The 17,253-nt window shown below is 50.3% G+C and overlaps 1 protein-coding gene across 31 annotated transcripts in view; it reads right to left on the bottom strand.

Annotated features, from left to right (window-relative positions):
- Positions 1-17,253, bottom strand: part of SCRIB (scribble planar cell polarity protein) — a 106,947-nt gene that overhangs the window by 12,045 nt on the left and 77,649 nt on the right. For 12 of the 31 annotated variants that reach the window (XM_064508027.1, XM_064508013.1, XM_064508017.1 and 9 more), the window contains 10 exons: positions 16,906-16,974; positions 13,319-13,369; positions 12,770-12,811; positions 11,792-11,920; positions 9,930-10,037; positions 8,517-8,564; positions 8,122-8,281; positions 7,123-7,291; positions 5,300-5,389; positions 4,794-4,982 (listed from right to left, as the gene is read on the bottom strand). In XM_064508027.1, coding sequence (XP_064364097.1) covers positions 4,794-4,982; positions 5,300-5,389; positions 7,123-7,291; positions 8,122-8,281; positions 8,517-8,564; positions 9,930-10,037; positions 11,792-11,920; positions 12,770-12,811; positions 13,319-13,369; positions 16,906-16,974 — 1,055 coding nt within the window. The remainder of the gene's footprint in view (positions 1-4,793; positions 4,983-5,299; positions 5,390-7,122; positions 7,292-8,121; positions 8,282-8,516; positions 8,565-9,929; positions 10,038-11,791; positions 11,921-12,769; positions 12,812-13,318; positions 13,370-16,905; positions 16,975-17,253) is intronic. The other 19 variants (XM_064508015.1, XM_064508030.1, XM_064508036.1 and 16 more) reach the window with 10 other exon arrangements.

Here is a 17,253-nt window from a genome sequence, read left to right as displayed (position 1 = left end):
TGAGCTGTCAGCAGTCTGTGGGGCCTCAGCAAAAGGAACACCAGCAGCCACGCTGAAATCTTCTCCCTAGCCGTAACAGGACGCATCTGGGAGCACTACGCCGGGATGCAGGGATGCAGACAGGGACTGTTGGACATGCAGCTGGCAGGGAGGGGCTGTGCACACCTGGATTCGCTTCCTGACCCCAGGATTCTCGAGACGTGACTCTGCATTGGACTAGGCATCTGAGCTGGCCTGGCCCCAGGAGCAGGTGCCCACTGTCGGGATTGGTACAGCTTCCTGGCCAGATCCTGCTCGTACTGTTTAACACTGTCTTCAAGAGCTGAGGATCTGAGGAGGAGGAGGAGGAGGAGGAGGAGAAAGAGGAAGAGGAGATGATGGTGATGAACATCACAGCAGACAAGCGCAGGGAAAGAAAGAAACAGATACAGGAACATACCCTGGTGAGAAAAAAACATGTGCCTGACATAGGGGTAGCCTTGATTAAACCGGGCTCCTATATCTGATCCTGTCCAACACCAACTACTGCAGAATCCGGGACCCCCAGAGGGCAATCTGGGATGCTGTGCCCAGAAGTGTCGGCCTTTACAGCCTCAGCCTCCAGGGACTGCCCTCCGCACGTGCTGGGAGATGACAAGAGAGGCCCGACAGAAAGGGCCCAGCAGGTAGCTGCAAAGAACTGTGTACGTGTGCATGTGTGAAGCTGACTTAGTGAGCACAAGGCATCATTCTCTGTGTGTGTGTGTTGTGCACATGCACACACATTTGGACAGCTGTTAGTGTACATTTGCATACACATATCTGACCATCTGTGGTGCAAGGGGTGCAAAATGGACAAGCGCATCAGGAGGGGGGGCTGTATTTGCCACAGGCCCTGGAACACATGCAATTGAAAAGGAGAGCACATTCACAAAAGAGCACCTGCATGTTGGGAAGACTGCCAAGATGCACAGAGCCCTTTCTAGACACCTTCTGTCCCGTCTGGATATGTGCCCGTACCTTCTCAATCATACTCTTCCTATGGCATGACAGTTGTGTGTGCTCAGACCACTTATGTAGCATGGCTCCCAGTGTGTTTGTCCCAAAAGAGCACTGGGGTGGGGGGGGTGAGGGGGGGTGTGCACATGTCCTGGCAAGGCACCGATGACTGAGTACGCAAAAGGAAAGCCCAAGAACGTGCAAACTGATGGGGTCAGGAGTGACCGCACACAGACCAGAGAAATGGAAAGACTCAGAAGACAGAAGATTAGAAAGAAGGTAATAAAGTCAGCAGCATGCACTCAAAGAAAATACAGGTTAGTAAGGCTGCAGCACCATGTGCAGGGCAACCTAGTCCTCCCTCCCACCCAGCACATGCGGTACTGCCTGGGGATCTCTGGAACAAGACCTGAGTCCTGGCTGCCTGCCATCACGTCACTGCACCTGCGCAGCTATAAAAGACAGGTCCGAAGAAGAACAGCTCATCCTGGGAGACGTGAGGTAGCAGGGGACAGTCCAGCACACACTGAGCTCAAGTGTCCATCCTTGGCTTACAGAAAGGAGCTATCATTACGGCGACTGACTGATTCTTGCCTATGCCAAAATAAGCAAGGCCTCAGCCCTGTCCAAGGAACCAGCCAGACTGTTCTCTGAGAACTGAGGAAAAAGCAACACCTGGGAAGGTATTGCAAGAAACGAAACGGAACTGAGGACCTGGTCTGCAGAACCTAAGAATGGTAAGACTGGATCTGATACTTGAAAACCAAGGCAGTTGCAGGTGGCATCTTCCTACATCTGAATGGCTCTCCCTTCACTGGCTCATTTTCCACCAACAAAACATGCTTAAAAGGATGAGACTGAAGGTTTGGAATGCAGAGGTTTCTACCCTGCACACAGTGACAAAACCGCTATACTCAACACTAACAGTGCAGTGCAAAACTTTTACTGTGCCCTAAGCAATTTCAGCAAATGCCCAGCTGATCCAGAACCACAGGCAGGTGTATGGTATTGTTACAAGAGTCAATAATGTTAACATTAAAAAAAATGCTGTTTTATTTCTCAGCATCAGAAGTTTCTTCATCTGCTGGCAACAGCAGCAAGCTCCTGTAGCAATACAGACTCCTGAGGCAATCGGTGCACGTGCTGCGACACGTGAGCCGTGTCCTCACAGCTACTTTCCTTTCAAAGGTTTGTATTAAGGGCAATGTCATGGTCTCCCATGCTATATCCATCTTAAACAAAACTTTTATTCTAGCATTCCCTGGATATTTTCATGTTCAGGTTTAGGAAGGAATCAGAGCTGGTATTACCTCTTACAGCCTGCCCTGTAGTACGAGGAGATACGCGTGGAAAGTGGAGGCACGAGGGGAGAAAAGCATGGGGTTCTAGTTGGGAAGGGCTGAGAGATGAGTGTCTGTCCCCTCTCAAAGCACAGTCACGTTGATTTTCAGACAGAGAAGCCTAACAGACAACTGTTTCGCTAGGTCAAATACAACAGTGGAGCATTTTTTAGGTGCAAAGACTGAGCAGCAACTCCCTGCTAGATGCCTAATCCTGCTGACTTTGTGCTGCTTACACAACACCATATCGAACTTCAGCTCTTCTGTCTTTACGATCATAGCTTCCCTGTGAGACAGAGAAGTGCTATTGCACTCTTCTCCCAAGAGTGCATCTGCAGCGCAGCAAGATCCGGTGATCTGCCCAAGGTCGTCAGGGACTATAGGGCAGAGCGAGAACCTGGATCCGGTCACCTCAGTGTCAGCCCAACCTCTCCCGAGCAATGGTTTGCAAGCACACATTAGCTCTCCGACACCTTCCCAACTTGTAGCCCTCTAATGCAAGGACAGTGCCTCTATTCCAGCAAGAACAGCTCACAAATTCCTTTCCATTTGTCAAGGTTTTGTAAAAGGCTGTTCCTCAAGTAATGCTTTGGAGTCATTGGTTCTGTGTGAGCTCTCAGGAAAAATATAGTTTGCTTAATAATAATCATTTAGTTTGTCCAAATATATACTCGAAACATTTTTTTTTCAGTTTTTGAGTTAGATTTTCTCTCTTGGCTGCTTTAGAGGACTTGTTTTTGAGTAATTTTTGAAAGTTACATGAAAATCCATTCTATTCAGAAAATACACTGTAAATAAGATAAAAACATTACATTCTCCATGAAAAATAGGAAAGAGAGAAATCCTCGCTTAATGTGAAAATACAGAACCTCATTTGTAAACGAGGCTACCTGAAAACATGTGAAATGGAAACCATGAGAACAGCAGCAACTAGAACAGGTGTGAAATGCCACATAAAGCACAATATTCAGCAAGTCAGAACAGCAGACATAGTGCTACAGCTTTTGGCACTTCATCACAGGAGCATGAAACAGTAGCACGGGGAGAAAACAACCCCGACAGAGCACACTATGACCCTGACTCACTGCTGTGCCTGTATCTAGGCATCTCCATTACTGGCGGGCGGGGGGATAAGATTATTGAGTACAAAAACCAGAATAATTTGTGCTGGAAAGGACCTCTGGAAGTCACCTGGTCCAAAAGCTGCTCAAAGCAGGGTCAGTTTTGAAGGTACATTAAGCATGCTACAAGATGACAGAACTCAATCTCTTCTAAGTTAAGGTTTCATACAAAAGACAGGCTTTCCGGTGACCTGCTCAGTTTTCTGGCCCTACAGGGCAGCGTGGTGAAACTCAGGCAATGCTTCAGAAAAGATTTCCAACTGAGAGACAGACCTGGCTGGGAACTCTTTCAAGACAAAGGAGTTGGAGCACGCCAAAAACTTTTTTCCTGAAGGACAAGAGCTCTGGTACTGGGAACATTAGCTCAATTCAGCTCTAAACAAACCATAAACAGATGCGTTTTATGATCTCCAGATAACAACAGGACGCTTTATACTCTCAAAGCCCTAGATAATTAGCCAACTCTCATCACGGAGGGTTGCACCATTCATTTCTTCATCCTCAGAGCCTTCTCAGAAGGAGACAGCACCATTATCATCCCTGTCCAGGCACAAACACTGGAACTGCAAGGTCACAACTCAAGGCAATCCCTCCAGTGTCCCATCTAACAGACTGGCAGGGGTGAGTCTCTAGCAGCCCTTTTCCTCTGAAAGTCTCATTCAAACTGCAAAAGAGCCCGCTTTCAGACTACCCTTTGGATAGCCTCCTACAGAGCACTCAGGGAAGAAAACTGTAATTAGTTTTAGGAGCAGCTTGACCACTTTTTGAAAGGAATTATGTAATGCAGTAAAGGCCTGAACTAGCTTCCGGCTGGTCTTAAGTTCTCAAGTAGGAAATCCTCTCTCCCAAAACAACTGTTTAATTATGAGTTGACAGCTGATGAAATAGCTGGATAAAATTTCCCAAGTTTTGCTAACTTCTTGGCTTCAGCAAGTTTTCCAGTCTAGCAAAACCAAATATAAGAAATGCTCTTTTCCTTTTTCCTTTTTCAATCTGTTGCCTTGCAGCTTCACTAAATATCATTTTTACATGTCACAAAAGAGGTGAGGAGCTGTGTGCCGAGAGGAAAGGCATACATTCATCACTGTGCAAGTGCGTTTGAGTCACGTTTTTTATAAAACTCCACTGTCCTCATGGTTGTGCAGGTGCTGTTGAAATATGAGAGACATCTCACCCGTGCACCTCAGAAGCATTGAACAGAAGCAACGTGCTACAACTGCCTCCTCCAGCATCTGCCTTAGGAAGGCTTGTATGTTCCCAGTTTCTAATACCGCAGATGCTGAAAGACACGCAGCAGCTCCCTTCCTCCTGAACTAGCCTACCGGGGAGAAGAGGGAAGACTCTTCTGTCTCACCGTGCTGCCCTCCACATGGCTCGTTTCTCTGCCTCCAGCGCGCGACGCTCTGCTGGAGAAAGCTCCTTCTCCTGGCCGCTCAGCAGCTCGGGACTCTGCATTCGCAGTCGCTCCTGGTGACGCCGCTCGGCTTTGGCTGTCCTCACAGGTGCCACCGGATCCCCTGCGCCAAGATACAACGGGCTCAACCTGGGGAGAGAGGGAAGCAGTGAGGGGTCGGCTGCCCTGGTCCACCACAGCTCTATCTGCCTGTTCTCCTCAAGATAAAGGTGACGACCAACACTCCCAGTCAACTGTCCTGTACCACCTCCAGGTTCAAGGACATCACTTTGGGAGATGGAAGACAGACACAGAACACAAAGGTCAGTTACTCCTAAAAGGCTGGTTCCAAGCAGTTTCCCCTTTTCCACTAAATCCTTCCTTTTACGCCCCGTATCTGCTGAAAAGCAGAAGCCTGCTTCACCATCTGGCAGTTCTTAGGCAAAGGACATTGCTGATCCACCTACCCAGACACGGAGCTGGTTCTCTGTTCTGCCTTGATCCCCTCTTCCAGCGAATTCCTCTGGGAGCTGCTGTTCTCACTGGCTTCAGAGAGTCTGGAGCAAAACAAGCATGTCAGCCAACGGCGCTAGGGACCGGCATTCCCAGGGGATGTTCGGAACAGATCCAAGCCCCAGGAAGCAACAGCTAGTTCAGTTGGAAGACAAGGTTTTCGACACTTGAGTTTTTGCTCAACAGGCCTGTCTTCACTACTGCAAACGTTTCCTTGTTGGTCTCATACAGTTCATGCTCTCCCTACCTAACCTCAGACTCATTTTCTTCATTTGGAGGTCAACCATGCCCCTTGCACTACGACACACGCACACAATGCGCTGTACTTGCTGATGAGCTCTTACACAGCTCTAGCCTGGCTGTTCCCAGGTGCCGTTACGGAACTGGCAGCCTGGCTGCTTCCTGCTTTTCCTCCGTTGATGCCAGATCTGCATGAATGTTAACGAAGGATGACGCTCCTAGGCTGTAAATGAATGCAAGCCTGGGGTAAGGGCAAATCCTGAGCGATCCCATAGCACTGATCCTCAGGGTAGCCACTCCATGCACAGTTGCATCACACTTTGAAGATTTATGCTCATGATCAAATTACTGCACACATCAGATCAGCTGAATTGTAGTTACCATCTGCACTCTTAAGTTGTGGCACATGCAGACACTACTCAGTTTGACCTGAAATGAACGGAGATCATACAAACCCACAATACCTGTTTTCCACAGGTTAAGAACAGCCACACAGTTACTGTAGCACTGCTGGCAGTCAGTAAGTTTATCATGAGCCATTATTTTTACTGTTCAAATTTATATGGCTTGAATTCCAGCTTCTGTTCTAGCATGACAAAAATATTTAAAAAAACACAAATTCAGCCTATCCCACTGCCTCTCCTTTGTCTGAGCATAAATAACATGCAGCTGAAAGTCTTATACCAGCAGCTGCCTATTCTTGCACAGATAAGCACTGGTAGCTGCAGGCTGCCCATCCTCAGAGCTTTCCCCTGTTAGATTCACTGCCGACTGAGCAGGGCAATCTGATGGAGCCAAACTCAGTGCTCTCCAACCTCCCACGCTTCATTATGCAAAAGGCAGGGATACGGGGGCCTCCACACCAAACCAAGCCGCTGGTTTGCATTTGGCTGCTGCCTTTCTTTAGGGCTGCCAAGTAACGAGCTAAGGGTGGCACAGGAGGTGGAAGGTTTAACTGTATTCATGTTGTGAGAAGTTCCTCGACACGGACAAGACAGAAACGATAGAAAGAAACAAGATTCAAAATGACAGGATGAGTGTTTCCAGCCACTGCAAGACTGACAATGAAAATGTTGGTGAAGAAAAAGAATGTCTTACCATAGACTCAGAAGAGAGAGTCAGACAAGGGCAAGTCCAAAAGCAGGAGCTTCAGCTTTAATCTACCACAGCTTTATTTTTATCTGAGGTCTTATGAGAAGTCTGTTCTCATTCCCCAGCTGTACGGCCAAGAATAAGGAAAACAACATCAAGGCAACCTGGAGAACAAGTCCAGGAGAACTGGGAAACAAAAGCCTAAAAAAGCAAAGCTGGGGTAGGTTCAGCATCAGAGCTTATCCTGAGTTACCCATCTCACAAATCAACGGTTCTACATACTGAAGGAGCTATTCTTCTGAAAAGAAAGAGCTGACAAAAAACTGCAGGTTGCCCATTTCTACCTCCAAAAGGAGAGGCTGTCCAGCCCTCTTCCCTGAAAATTACTTATGCTGGGATACCGCTGCGAGCACACGGGTGGCACTGAGCTAGCAGTCTGTCTTACCGAGCTGCTGGGGCCTGGATGCTCCTTCCATTTAGCCTCTCAATCTTGTACTCGACTCCTTCAATGATGACACTGGACTGCAGGCTCATATCAGGTGCCTGTTTTACCATCTCATCCTCTTCCCCTTCTTCTTCCAACAGCAGGGCACGTTTCTGCTGGAGTTTTCGGGCTGCCAAAATAACACAGGCTCATCTTAGAGCACGAAGTGCTCGCTAAACCCCACAGGGATGCAACCTCTGGGCAGGTCCTTATGCTGACCGCCCCTGCAGACTTCTGCTGTTCTACGTCTATATCCTCTCCACAGATACATTTATTTCTTCTCCACTCCATTACTGCTCCAGATGTAGTAAGCTCCACCCCATTCCCTCAGTCCCTTCTTCCTTATTCACTAAACTTTTTTCCTACAACTCTCTGGACTTACAATTTCAAAGATTTCCACCTCTCAGCATTCCTGGACACTCCACAGAATAAGTTTCCAGCAGCTCATCATGCTGAGTTTATTTACGCTCAAATTGGAAGCTGTGTGCAGACCCAGGATGGAAAGCCCTAAGAATCTGCACACACGTGTTGTGCCTGACCTTCCCACCTGCCTCCCTGCGGGAATACGGCCCGGCGTGCCGGCGACGGGGCCCACATACGGCACCGAACCAAGGGGAACCATCGGGCGGGCGGACACACAAATCACAGGAGGGTGAGAGACAGAAGGGGCCGCTGAGCAGGCTGTTCTCTGCAGACCCCCACAAGCACACGGGTATTCTGACCTGTCCAACGTAGCTCCAAAGTAATAATGCTGCTTATCCTGTTTGATTAAACGTTTTCAGAGGCACAGAATGGTTAAGCTTGGAAGGCACCTCTGAAGACTTTAATTAAAACCTTGTTAATAGCCACTCACGGGCCTTTGGAGGTGCTGCATTCCTGGTGTGTCTCCTCTCACTTGCCTTCCATTGAGGAAGAATTCACGGGAGTAGGCCAAGTTTCTTTGCACAGCCTCTAACATACCTTCCTCTTCCTTCATCTTCTTCAGGTCGTCCTCTCCCACCAAGGAGACACGCTTGGGAGGCTTATCCATCTGCTGCTGCTTCACCTCGATCTCAAAATACTTCTGTCTCTCTCGGAAGGATCGCTGCTCCGGGCTGTGCAGTCCGCTCGGCCGTGGCACCTGACAGCACACCGGGCACACCGTCTGTCCAGCAACCGACCCAGACCCCTCTCCACACCTCTCCGCCCAGTGAATGCCCCCCCCTGCCCACCCCAGCCACGACCCCGACACCCCCACGCTCCTCCTCCTCCCCAGCCCTCCCTGCATGCCCACATGGCGATCCCGTTTCCACGCCCGCCGTCCCAAAGGCCCGACTCGCAGGAGTCCCCATCCCACTCCCACCACCAGAACTCACCTCCTGGGCACTTCGGAGTTTCTCCGTGCTGCTCTGACCGAGGAATTCCTAAGGACATAGAGAAACGGGCACGTTCTGAGAAGACGGTCTGCTACCACCACCCCTTTTTCATTCATATTCTCTCTCTTTCTCTCTCTTTCCCTCCCACTAGAGCTCGGGGTCAACAAAGAGGCAGAGGGGAACAGAGAGAGGGGAGAGAAAAGGGGCAGAGAGAGGCAGGCGGGGGCGGGAGGGCAGAGGCAGAGAGGCAAAGGCAGAGAGATTGGTATGGTTGTCTAAAAACAGACTGCCATGGATGGACGGACACAAGCTCTCCAGGAAGGACAGGCAGGAGAGACAGGGCGGGCGATGCATCCGCAGCAAGCTGAACGCGGGTCAGCGCTGCGCCTTTGCAGAATGAGGGCTGACCGCATCCCGGGTGCTGGAGGGCAGCCGGCAGGTCCAGGGAAGCAATCCTTCCCCTCTCTGGCGCTTAGGAAACTATGTTTGGAGCAGTGGGTCCCGTTTGGGGCTCCCCAGTACGAGAATGGTACTAACAAACTGCAGCAGGTCCGGGGAGGACCATCAAGACCAAATGATCCCAGAGGGCTGGAGCACACGGGGCATGAAAGGAGGCTCAAAAAGCCATTCCTGTTCAGTGGGGCAGGGTGGGGGGTAGAGGGGAATTAATTCCTGTCCCCAGCTACCTAACGGGGGGGTACAGAGAGCACGAGGTCAGACTCTTCTCAGAGGTGAGAGGTAACAGCCGCAAGCTGCAGCAAAGGGAATTCTGATAAAACACTTGGAGAAAACTCTTCACAGCAGCGGTGGTCAGACACTAAAAGAGGTTGTCTGCAGAATCTCCATTTTCGGAGACATTCAAAACTCGGCTGGACCGGGCCTGAGCAACCCGATACAACTTCAAAGGTGGCCCTGTTTTGCACGGAGGACTGGAGCAGATGACCTCCAGAGGTCTCATCTAGCCTAAATCCTTCTACTCAAACACCTGGAGGGAGGAAGGAGAGGAGGAGGATAATTCTGATCAAGTTAAAGAGCAAAAGTTGACCAAAAACCTCCTCAGAACAGGTACGGCCTGGCCTTGGAGCCTGCAATTTCAGACAGTTTCTATATATCAGGGTAGGAAGTTTATGCAACAGCATTGCAATGTCCTGGAGGACTAACAGGGACATGAAATTCAATTAGCTTTCAGAACTTAAAATACTCATTGCTAGGTCTCTGCAGCGTGACCACCCGCACTTGAGTAGACTCCCAAGGTCCAAGGGGCCTCAGTACATCCCTCTCACGGCATCTTTCCTTGGAGGAAACAAATCACTACCCCTTCCTACCCTTCTGCTTCCCCTGCTCACCTGCAACGCTCAGTCCTCTGCCCGCTCCGCCGCTTGTGAACCCTTCCGCCCCGCCACCACTAGTTACCTGCGTCTCAAGCAGAGGGTGCGACAAGGGCACGGCTGCAAAGGTCTTGTATGCTTGCTTGACGTTGATAGGGATCTCGTCAGGAGAGGGGGGCGAAGGCGGCTTTGGCTACCGGGACAAAGACAAAACGTAGAAGTAACCACAGATGTCATAAAAAGAAGAGAACGTGGGGGAAACACAGCACAATCATCGGCCTGCAAAGCCTGAAGAACGGCATATGTAAGGGACAGTTTCCGCAGCCTTGCGAGGTTGTGAGCAGCCTCGTGAGCAGCATCTTGTTTGCATGCTACACAGCGCAGCACCTGTATTTCCAGAGTACTCAGCCCCTGTTTTACTGCTTGGATAGAGGAGGAATGACAGTTCTGGCGGTACAGATCCTCACCGACCTGACCTCCTGGTCAAGGGGCCACATTGCTGTCCTGTTCCTCAAGGATTTTTTTCCCAATTCAACCAGCACGTATCTTAAATCAATGGACTTTGGGGCTGGAATAGGGGAGCTCTTGCTACTTTACTCCAATCCCTACTTAGGGCTGAACAAGCCAGACCAAAATTACTACAGCATGAAAGATAAGCCTCATCTGGCCACTTCTGATAGAGGGATCTTCCTCGTGGCAAGGGATCTATCAGTCTCATTCCATTTCTGTTTTTGCAGGAGCTATTGTACTTCTGTTTATAAAACTACCAGCATGTACTTCTACACATTTCAAGGCTAATGGTCACGGCCTCCTAAACCAAAGCAACGTCCCATTCAGGGTTCAATAATCTGGAGAAAACTTATCTTTGACCTCAAATTTTCCCTTCACAGAATTTCACTTATTCAGAGAAACATCTGATGAGGTCCAAGAGGACCTTCCTACTGCTTGTCGCTTATCTGTGCTGCTCTTTTCCTCCCGTCTTTCCTGGGATCCCCCTCACCCCCACCACATCCAGCAAGGAAGAAGAGTCAGTATGACCTGCTCTAAGCACCACAGAAATGAACGGTGGCAGGGGAAAAGACACCACCGCCTTCCTTTCTACTTCAAACCAAATCCCCTTAAGTTACTTCAGCTACTGTCTCAGCCTCTGGTGCTTGCAGTTCTTCTTCCCGGGCAAAGGCTAAATTATGTCGTTTGATGAGGTTCCCCTCTGCCTAGACTGAAGAGCAGCACATCAAGATTAGAGGAGAGATTCTAAAATATGTGAATTTTGGCCAATTATATGGATCAGATACAGCTGTGTCTGGTTTTATCTACAAATCAGGTCTTTACTTTGGTACTGCATCATACAGGCATCAGAAAAAAAGGGAAGGGCTACACTGCAGGTATGCAAGTCTTCTGACACGGCAATTGTTACCAGGGCAAAGACCAAAATACCTGAATCTTTCTCTCCCACAACTTACAGCCCTGAGCACACGAATCTTTCAAAAAACCAATAATTTCAAGAAACAGAAAACGATACCAGCAACATGGTACTGGCTGTTGCTCCAAGATGCAAGATACTGATACACAAAGGTTCTGAAAGTTTTATGCATCAGAATGCAGCTCCTCATCTAGAGACAAGGATCTAAAACCGTAACGGCTCGGCAGATTTTAGCCACAGTCTATCTTCAGCAACGCAAACTTCTTGGAGGGGTAAGGGAAGACACAAGGCAGGCTGGCGAGGCTCATCCCTGTTGGAAAACTGAACGGGACGCACTGACCGTGGCTCTGCTTGTCAGGAGCATGGATCTAAATCGAGGCAGCCAGCCTGATGCAAAATCGAGAACAGCCCTAGGTAAGGCACGTGATTTTAACCTACAAGGAGGGTGTGTTCAGCCTACCCACCGTAGCAGCCTAGGACAAACAGACACAGCTTAGCGAGAAGGAACGGCAGAGGCCACTTACAGAGTTCTGGACATTGAAGCGCGGCTCGTGTTGCTGGAAGGGATTGGGGCTGTCCCCGTCCTCCAAACTACGCGAGGCAGCACTCTGTCGCGCTCGGGAGAGAGGCTGAATGACGCCTGGCTTGGTCTGCTTGTGCCAGTACCGCACGACAGGGGAAAGGGCGGAGGAAGAGAGAGGCAGAGAAAGGAGCAGTTAGGGCAGCAAGATGGCTCTGACGTGCAAGTGAGTAAGGCGAATCCATGCACCTGAGCTCAATTCCTCAGCTGTGCTGCTGACTCCAAGGACCAGCCTGGGAGCGAGAGCTACTACAGCAAGCAGCAGGCAGTGCCTCTGGAGGCAGGAAGCATTCCGGACAGGCAGAGGGACTCAGACTAGCTAGGGCAGAGACAGGGCCCAATGGATAAGCCGAGGACACAAAATCTGCCGCAAGAGCAGGCAGCTGCAAGGCTCGGAGGGATATGGCACGAATAGGTCAGTTTGGCAGAATGCAAGCACCACGAATGGGAGGCGCAGCTGGGAACACCAGCCAGGAGCAGGTGCCGGCAGAAGCCTGGGGTGAAACGGAACCGAGACCCAGCGCGTGTCCAGTTAGAAATGCAAACGCAGGCAGGAGCGAGGAGCAGAGACGAGTGTCTGAGGTTTGACCGAGGTGCCATCGCTGTCGGACAAAACACCAGGTACCAGAGCGTGTGGAGGCAGGAATGGAGTGAGGCAGCAGAAACGACATGAGTGAAAGCTGCAAGTGTAAACAGGAGTAAAAGCTGAGAAACTACATGCAGCAAGCTTTCACATCAGGAAAATGCCAGGCTTAGTGCATTTGTATAGACCTCAGGTACAGTGGCGGGTTAAAGAGGAGTACAAGAGGCAACGGTGGGGCTTGCGGGGCTGGAAGTGAGCACACAGACGGAACAGGCAAGCTCTAAACGCAGCGGAAAGCGCAGGGACACGACAGCAAGGTCTCGTGGCAGATGTACTTACTGATTTGCTGTCATCCTGCGATGCAATGAAATTAATGGAAGCCTGAAAACAGGAATAAAGGTAAACTTGGAGTACAGGAACGCTTTAGTCCACCCTGCTCCATACACAGACACAAAAACTCCCAAACTGACCACCTGCCCCTGCCTCACACAGGGAGAAGCCTGGACGTCCCCGTCCCCCCCAGCTTGTTCTTCACATGGGGAGCAGTGCGGAGCCCTCCCACGGGATCAGCTTCTCCTCTTCCTCTTGATGTGGGAAGACAGGCACGACTCTCCGTGCGGGTTCGGGCACGGACCCCCCGCGCCCCCCCCCCCTTCTGCTGCAGCTCAGCTGATCCTGGCCCTTGCCCGCGTCCCCTGCGCTTGCTCCCAAGCTCGAGCAAAGCCATCAGCACGGCAGCTGCTCTGCCGGGAAGCGTTCGCAGATGCCATCTCGGAGCGGCTCCGCGGCGCAGGTCCCGGAGCCGGAAAGCGCGGAGCCGGCGGAGCGGGCGCGGAGCAGCGGGGCCGGGGGGAGCGGCGGGGCGCACTGCACACCCGGGGCACTTACAAAGCGGGTCTCCCTGCCGGCCAGGTGAGCAGGCCGAGGGGCTGCGGGCGCCTGCAGAGGGGCAACGCCGGGGAGGATCGTCGGGGGAGAATCCAAGAAAAACGGAGAGAGCAGGTTTCCCGTGTGAGCGGCTGAGACGAGCACCTTCTCCCCAGCGCGGACATCAGTGTCCCGAGCTGCCCGTCCACGCACGGCTGCTGGCTACACGCCGTGGACGTGACCCCTCCGCACACGCACACGCATGCACACGCACACGCACACATGGCTCCTGGCTACACGCCGTGGACGTGACCCCTCCGCACACGCACACGCATGCACACGCACGCATGGCTCCTGGCTACACGCCGTGGACGTGACCCCTCTGCACACGCATGCACACGCATGCACACGCGCACGCACGCACACGCACACCCCTACCGCAAAACGGCTCCTTCCCGCCACCCCGCCTGCTCCGTCCCCCCACCAAAACCTCACAGAGCCCACGACCAGGCAAGATCATCATCAGCACAAAAGATCCAGTTTCTCTGGAAAAGTCTTTCCGAGCTCTGAGAGTTCAGAAATAAGCCTATAAATCCCGTGAGGACTGCGAGAACTCATACTCACAGAATTTACTTTAAAAATAATTGGAGGCAGAGAATTAGTGATCCAATCCCTTGAAATTTCTGCTCTGGAGCAACAGCTTGAAGGTCAGTCTCCCAAATCTCCAAAAAACGTACCAGCTACAAGGCTAGTGATTATGTTATACGTTTATATTCTGTTGGACCTGTTCCATTCTGTATAAGGTTCATTGTGTGGACAGAGCTAAATCTACCAAATATAACCTCACCTGACACGAAGGAGACTGCCATGCAAGGCTCTGATCAAGAGTATTAAATAATGTAAATGCGACAGAAGGTTCCCGTACAGACCGCTGGACTGAGGATGTCGTTAGCAAACCTAACGAGTCGGCATTGCGGCAACAAAGTGCCTTCAAGAACAAGTGCCAAAGTCACTAATTTATAACAGCCACAGACCAAGCAGGGGGAGAGGACTTTCAAAAGTGATACACAGACTAGATCTCAGAAATGGAGATTTCAAAGCAGTGAGTGATATTGCTAAATACCTTAAAAGGTTAAAATAAAGGACAAAGCCATGAGGTTGGCTGTAAGTACTTTAAGAAACAGACAGACTCTCACACGGCATGCACATTTGTGCACACAGAATTAAAACAGAAGAGCAAGAAAAAATACGCGTGTTATATTGTATACATTATTCAAGGGGTTTCTTAAGCTACAGAATCTAAACTGACAGAATGGAGTGTAAATTACAGCAAGTGCTACCTAACAGGGCATTTGAGACATCCAACCTAGAGTTGGAAAGGCAAATGCCTGCATCCCTGCATCCGGAAAACTGCCACCGGGATGCTCCAGACTCCACAGAATGCTTTAGTGAAACTTCTGTTCTTCGCAGGGTCCAAGAAGGAGCGAGCGAACAGTTTCATCTGAAAAGCCTCTACAATCAGAGCAGTGACTGCTGCTAGAAGACGAACTCTCGCTGTTGCCGCAGGAAGCTGGACAACAGCAAACCACTGCCCCTCTGATGCCACAGAGACTTTGCCATCAAGCAGGCCCATCCTGAGCCAAAAGAGCCGATGACGGCGTTAGCTACGGGGCAGCCAACTGCAAGGACATGCCACCGAACCTCCAATGCCAGAACATCGATAAGCCAATAACTTCAGCAGTACCACAAAAGCTGCCTGCGACAAGTTGGAACAAGGGAAATTCCAATCAGATACTATCCAAAACAAAAACCCCACCATAACGAGGACAGTCAAGCACTGGGGTCCAGAGAGGTGTGGGCTCTCCATCCCTGGAGGTACTCAGAATTTGACTGGATATGGCCTTAGGCAGCTTGATCCAACTGGACCTGCTCTGAGAGGGGCATAGACCAGAGGTCTCTTCCAACCTAAATCATTCCATGAACAGCTACAGGGTCATCCTTGGGGATTTGTGCTTCCTTTTCAGCTGAGAACTGAGGACCTTTAAAGACAAAGCAAGTGAAGATCCAGATCTCTTCCCTTTGCAGACAAGGGAGTAGCAGCCCCACTGCACGAACACTTCTGGGTAAAAGCACCTAACTGCACAGACAATTGCCACGTGTGCTGAAAGGAAAATTTACAAACACCCAAAGATAAACCTCTGATCAACAAGCAACTGCTGTCAGAAAAGCAAGTAGGCAAACATAAGCAGCTGGAACAGAAAGTATAGAAATAGTATTACTATACTACATTACCTTATATATTACTATACTCTGAATATTACTATAGTGTCTTCTCACAATCTTATCGTGTGCTTGGTGCTCACCCGAACTCCAAGGATCCAGGAACTGGGGGAGATGCAAGACAGGCCAAGGAAGCACTGCTGTGGCACAAGACGGGCTGAGCTGTTGCTCACCACGGCCCCCTTCTCCTGTTCCCTGCTCCCAGCCGCAGGGTCCCGGCCCTTCTCCCAAAACCAGTGCGATTGCTCACCTCCCCCCAAGATGACCCAATTCAGTTCACTAAGCTGGTGAAAACTAACCCAGAAATAAAGTACGTAGCTTTTTTCCAGCTTAGAGAGCTGAAGTGACGCAGCAGAAGATCAGGTAAAAGCCAGGGCTGGTAGGACCAAGCAGCAGGGAAAGTGGGACAAGCGAGCGTGACGGTCCTTCTGGAGAGCACTTGCACTCCAAAAGGAATGCGACAGATACAAAATGACTAGGTATAAAGTAGACGGTACAATTTTCAATTAATTCCAGCTCATAATACAAGAATAATGACATGTAATGACTGGGAAAGCAGAAAACTTTAAAATCCATTTAAGAATATTTCCTTTCACAAGGCACTGCCAACTGGTGAAACTTACTGATAGAAAGTGAAATCAGGCACTTTGCAAGATTTAAAAGGAAAAATCAGAGTTGATATAGGTAGCAAGAATAGCTAATCAGAATAGGCAATGCTTACAAAAAAATCAAGTTACGCAAAACCAAAAAAATCTCCCATTTCAGAGACAGAGTGAGCTCTCATGAAAGAGGTTTAGAAGATATTTCCGAAGGGCAGGTTAAGCTATAACTCTTTGCTGTAAGAAACAGAACCAGTCCTCTCCCTGGGAGACAGACTACAAATGGGTTCAAGGCCTGAGATGGTTTTTGCCCTTTCCTGAATCCCGACTTCTCCATCTCTTCTGAAGCAACAGTTGCCAGAATTAAGTACAGTCTCTGTATAAGGCATTGGCGAGGCCAGTCTCAAAGACAGACCACCACCGTTTCGTAGGTGCTCCAAGCACTGCCCTGCTCATTACCCCGATAATTAAATTAACCTTCAGAGGAACAACCTCTTGCTGAGTTTATGACTAGCTAGTCCTGCTCCTGGGTCTCTGAGGCACTCTGAAAGAGCAGAGCTTTTCTTCTAGTTTTGGAGCGGCCTCCCTCGATGTCCACCTCTCCACCTCGGAGGTGTTCAAACACACGCATCATTCTCGGCTTCTTCTGCCCTTCTGCACTAGTGCTGTCCTGCCCCGGGAACACGCCTCCCTCCCTCCCCAGACTGCCTGTCCCGGGTGCATCCTCACCTGCGGATTACCGGGAGAGTAGGGGGGGTCCCGCCTGGAATTTCCTGTCCCAGACTCGCCCGCAGGAGCCTGAAAGACAAAAGACAGAGCTGGACAGTTACTGTAGAGCAGCGACTCCCACGCGCCTCCCTTAGCAGCGAGGGCGGCAGACGCGAGCACTGACGTCCAGACCGGGGCCAGCGAGGGAGCAGAATCAGCACTGGGCCCAGCAGCAACTGCCACATGGCAGCAGCTTGCAAAAACCACCAGAAACAGCCAGAGAATTATATGAATTAGAAATCAGATCACATCCAAACGCCTTGCAAGCCAAGTGAATCGTGTTAGAGCCTCCTGCCTTGTAGGACATCC

This window comes from Dromaius novaehollandiae, chromosome 2, assembly GCF_036370855.1.
Source record: "Dromaius novaehollandiae isolate bDroNov1 chromosome 2, bDroNov1.hap1, whole genome shotgun sequence".
Classification (NCBI taxonomy): Eukaryota; Metazoa; Chordata; class Aves; order Casuariiformes; family Dromaiidae; genus Dromaius; species Dromaius novaehollandiae.
This window is presented reverse-complemented; position numbering and strand designations above follow the sequence as displayed.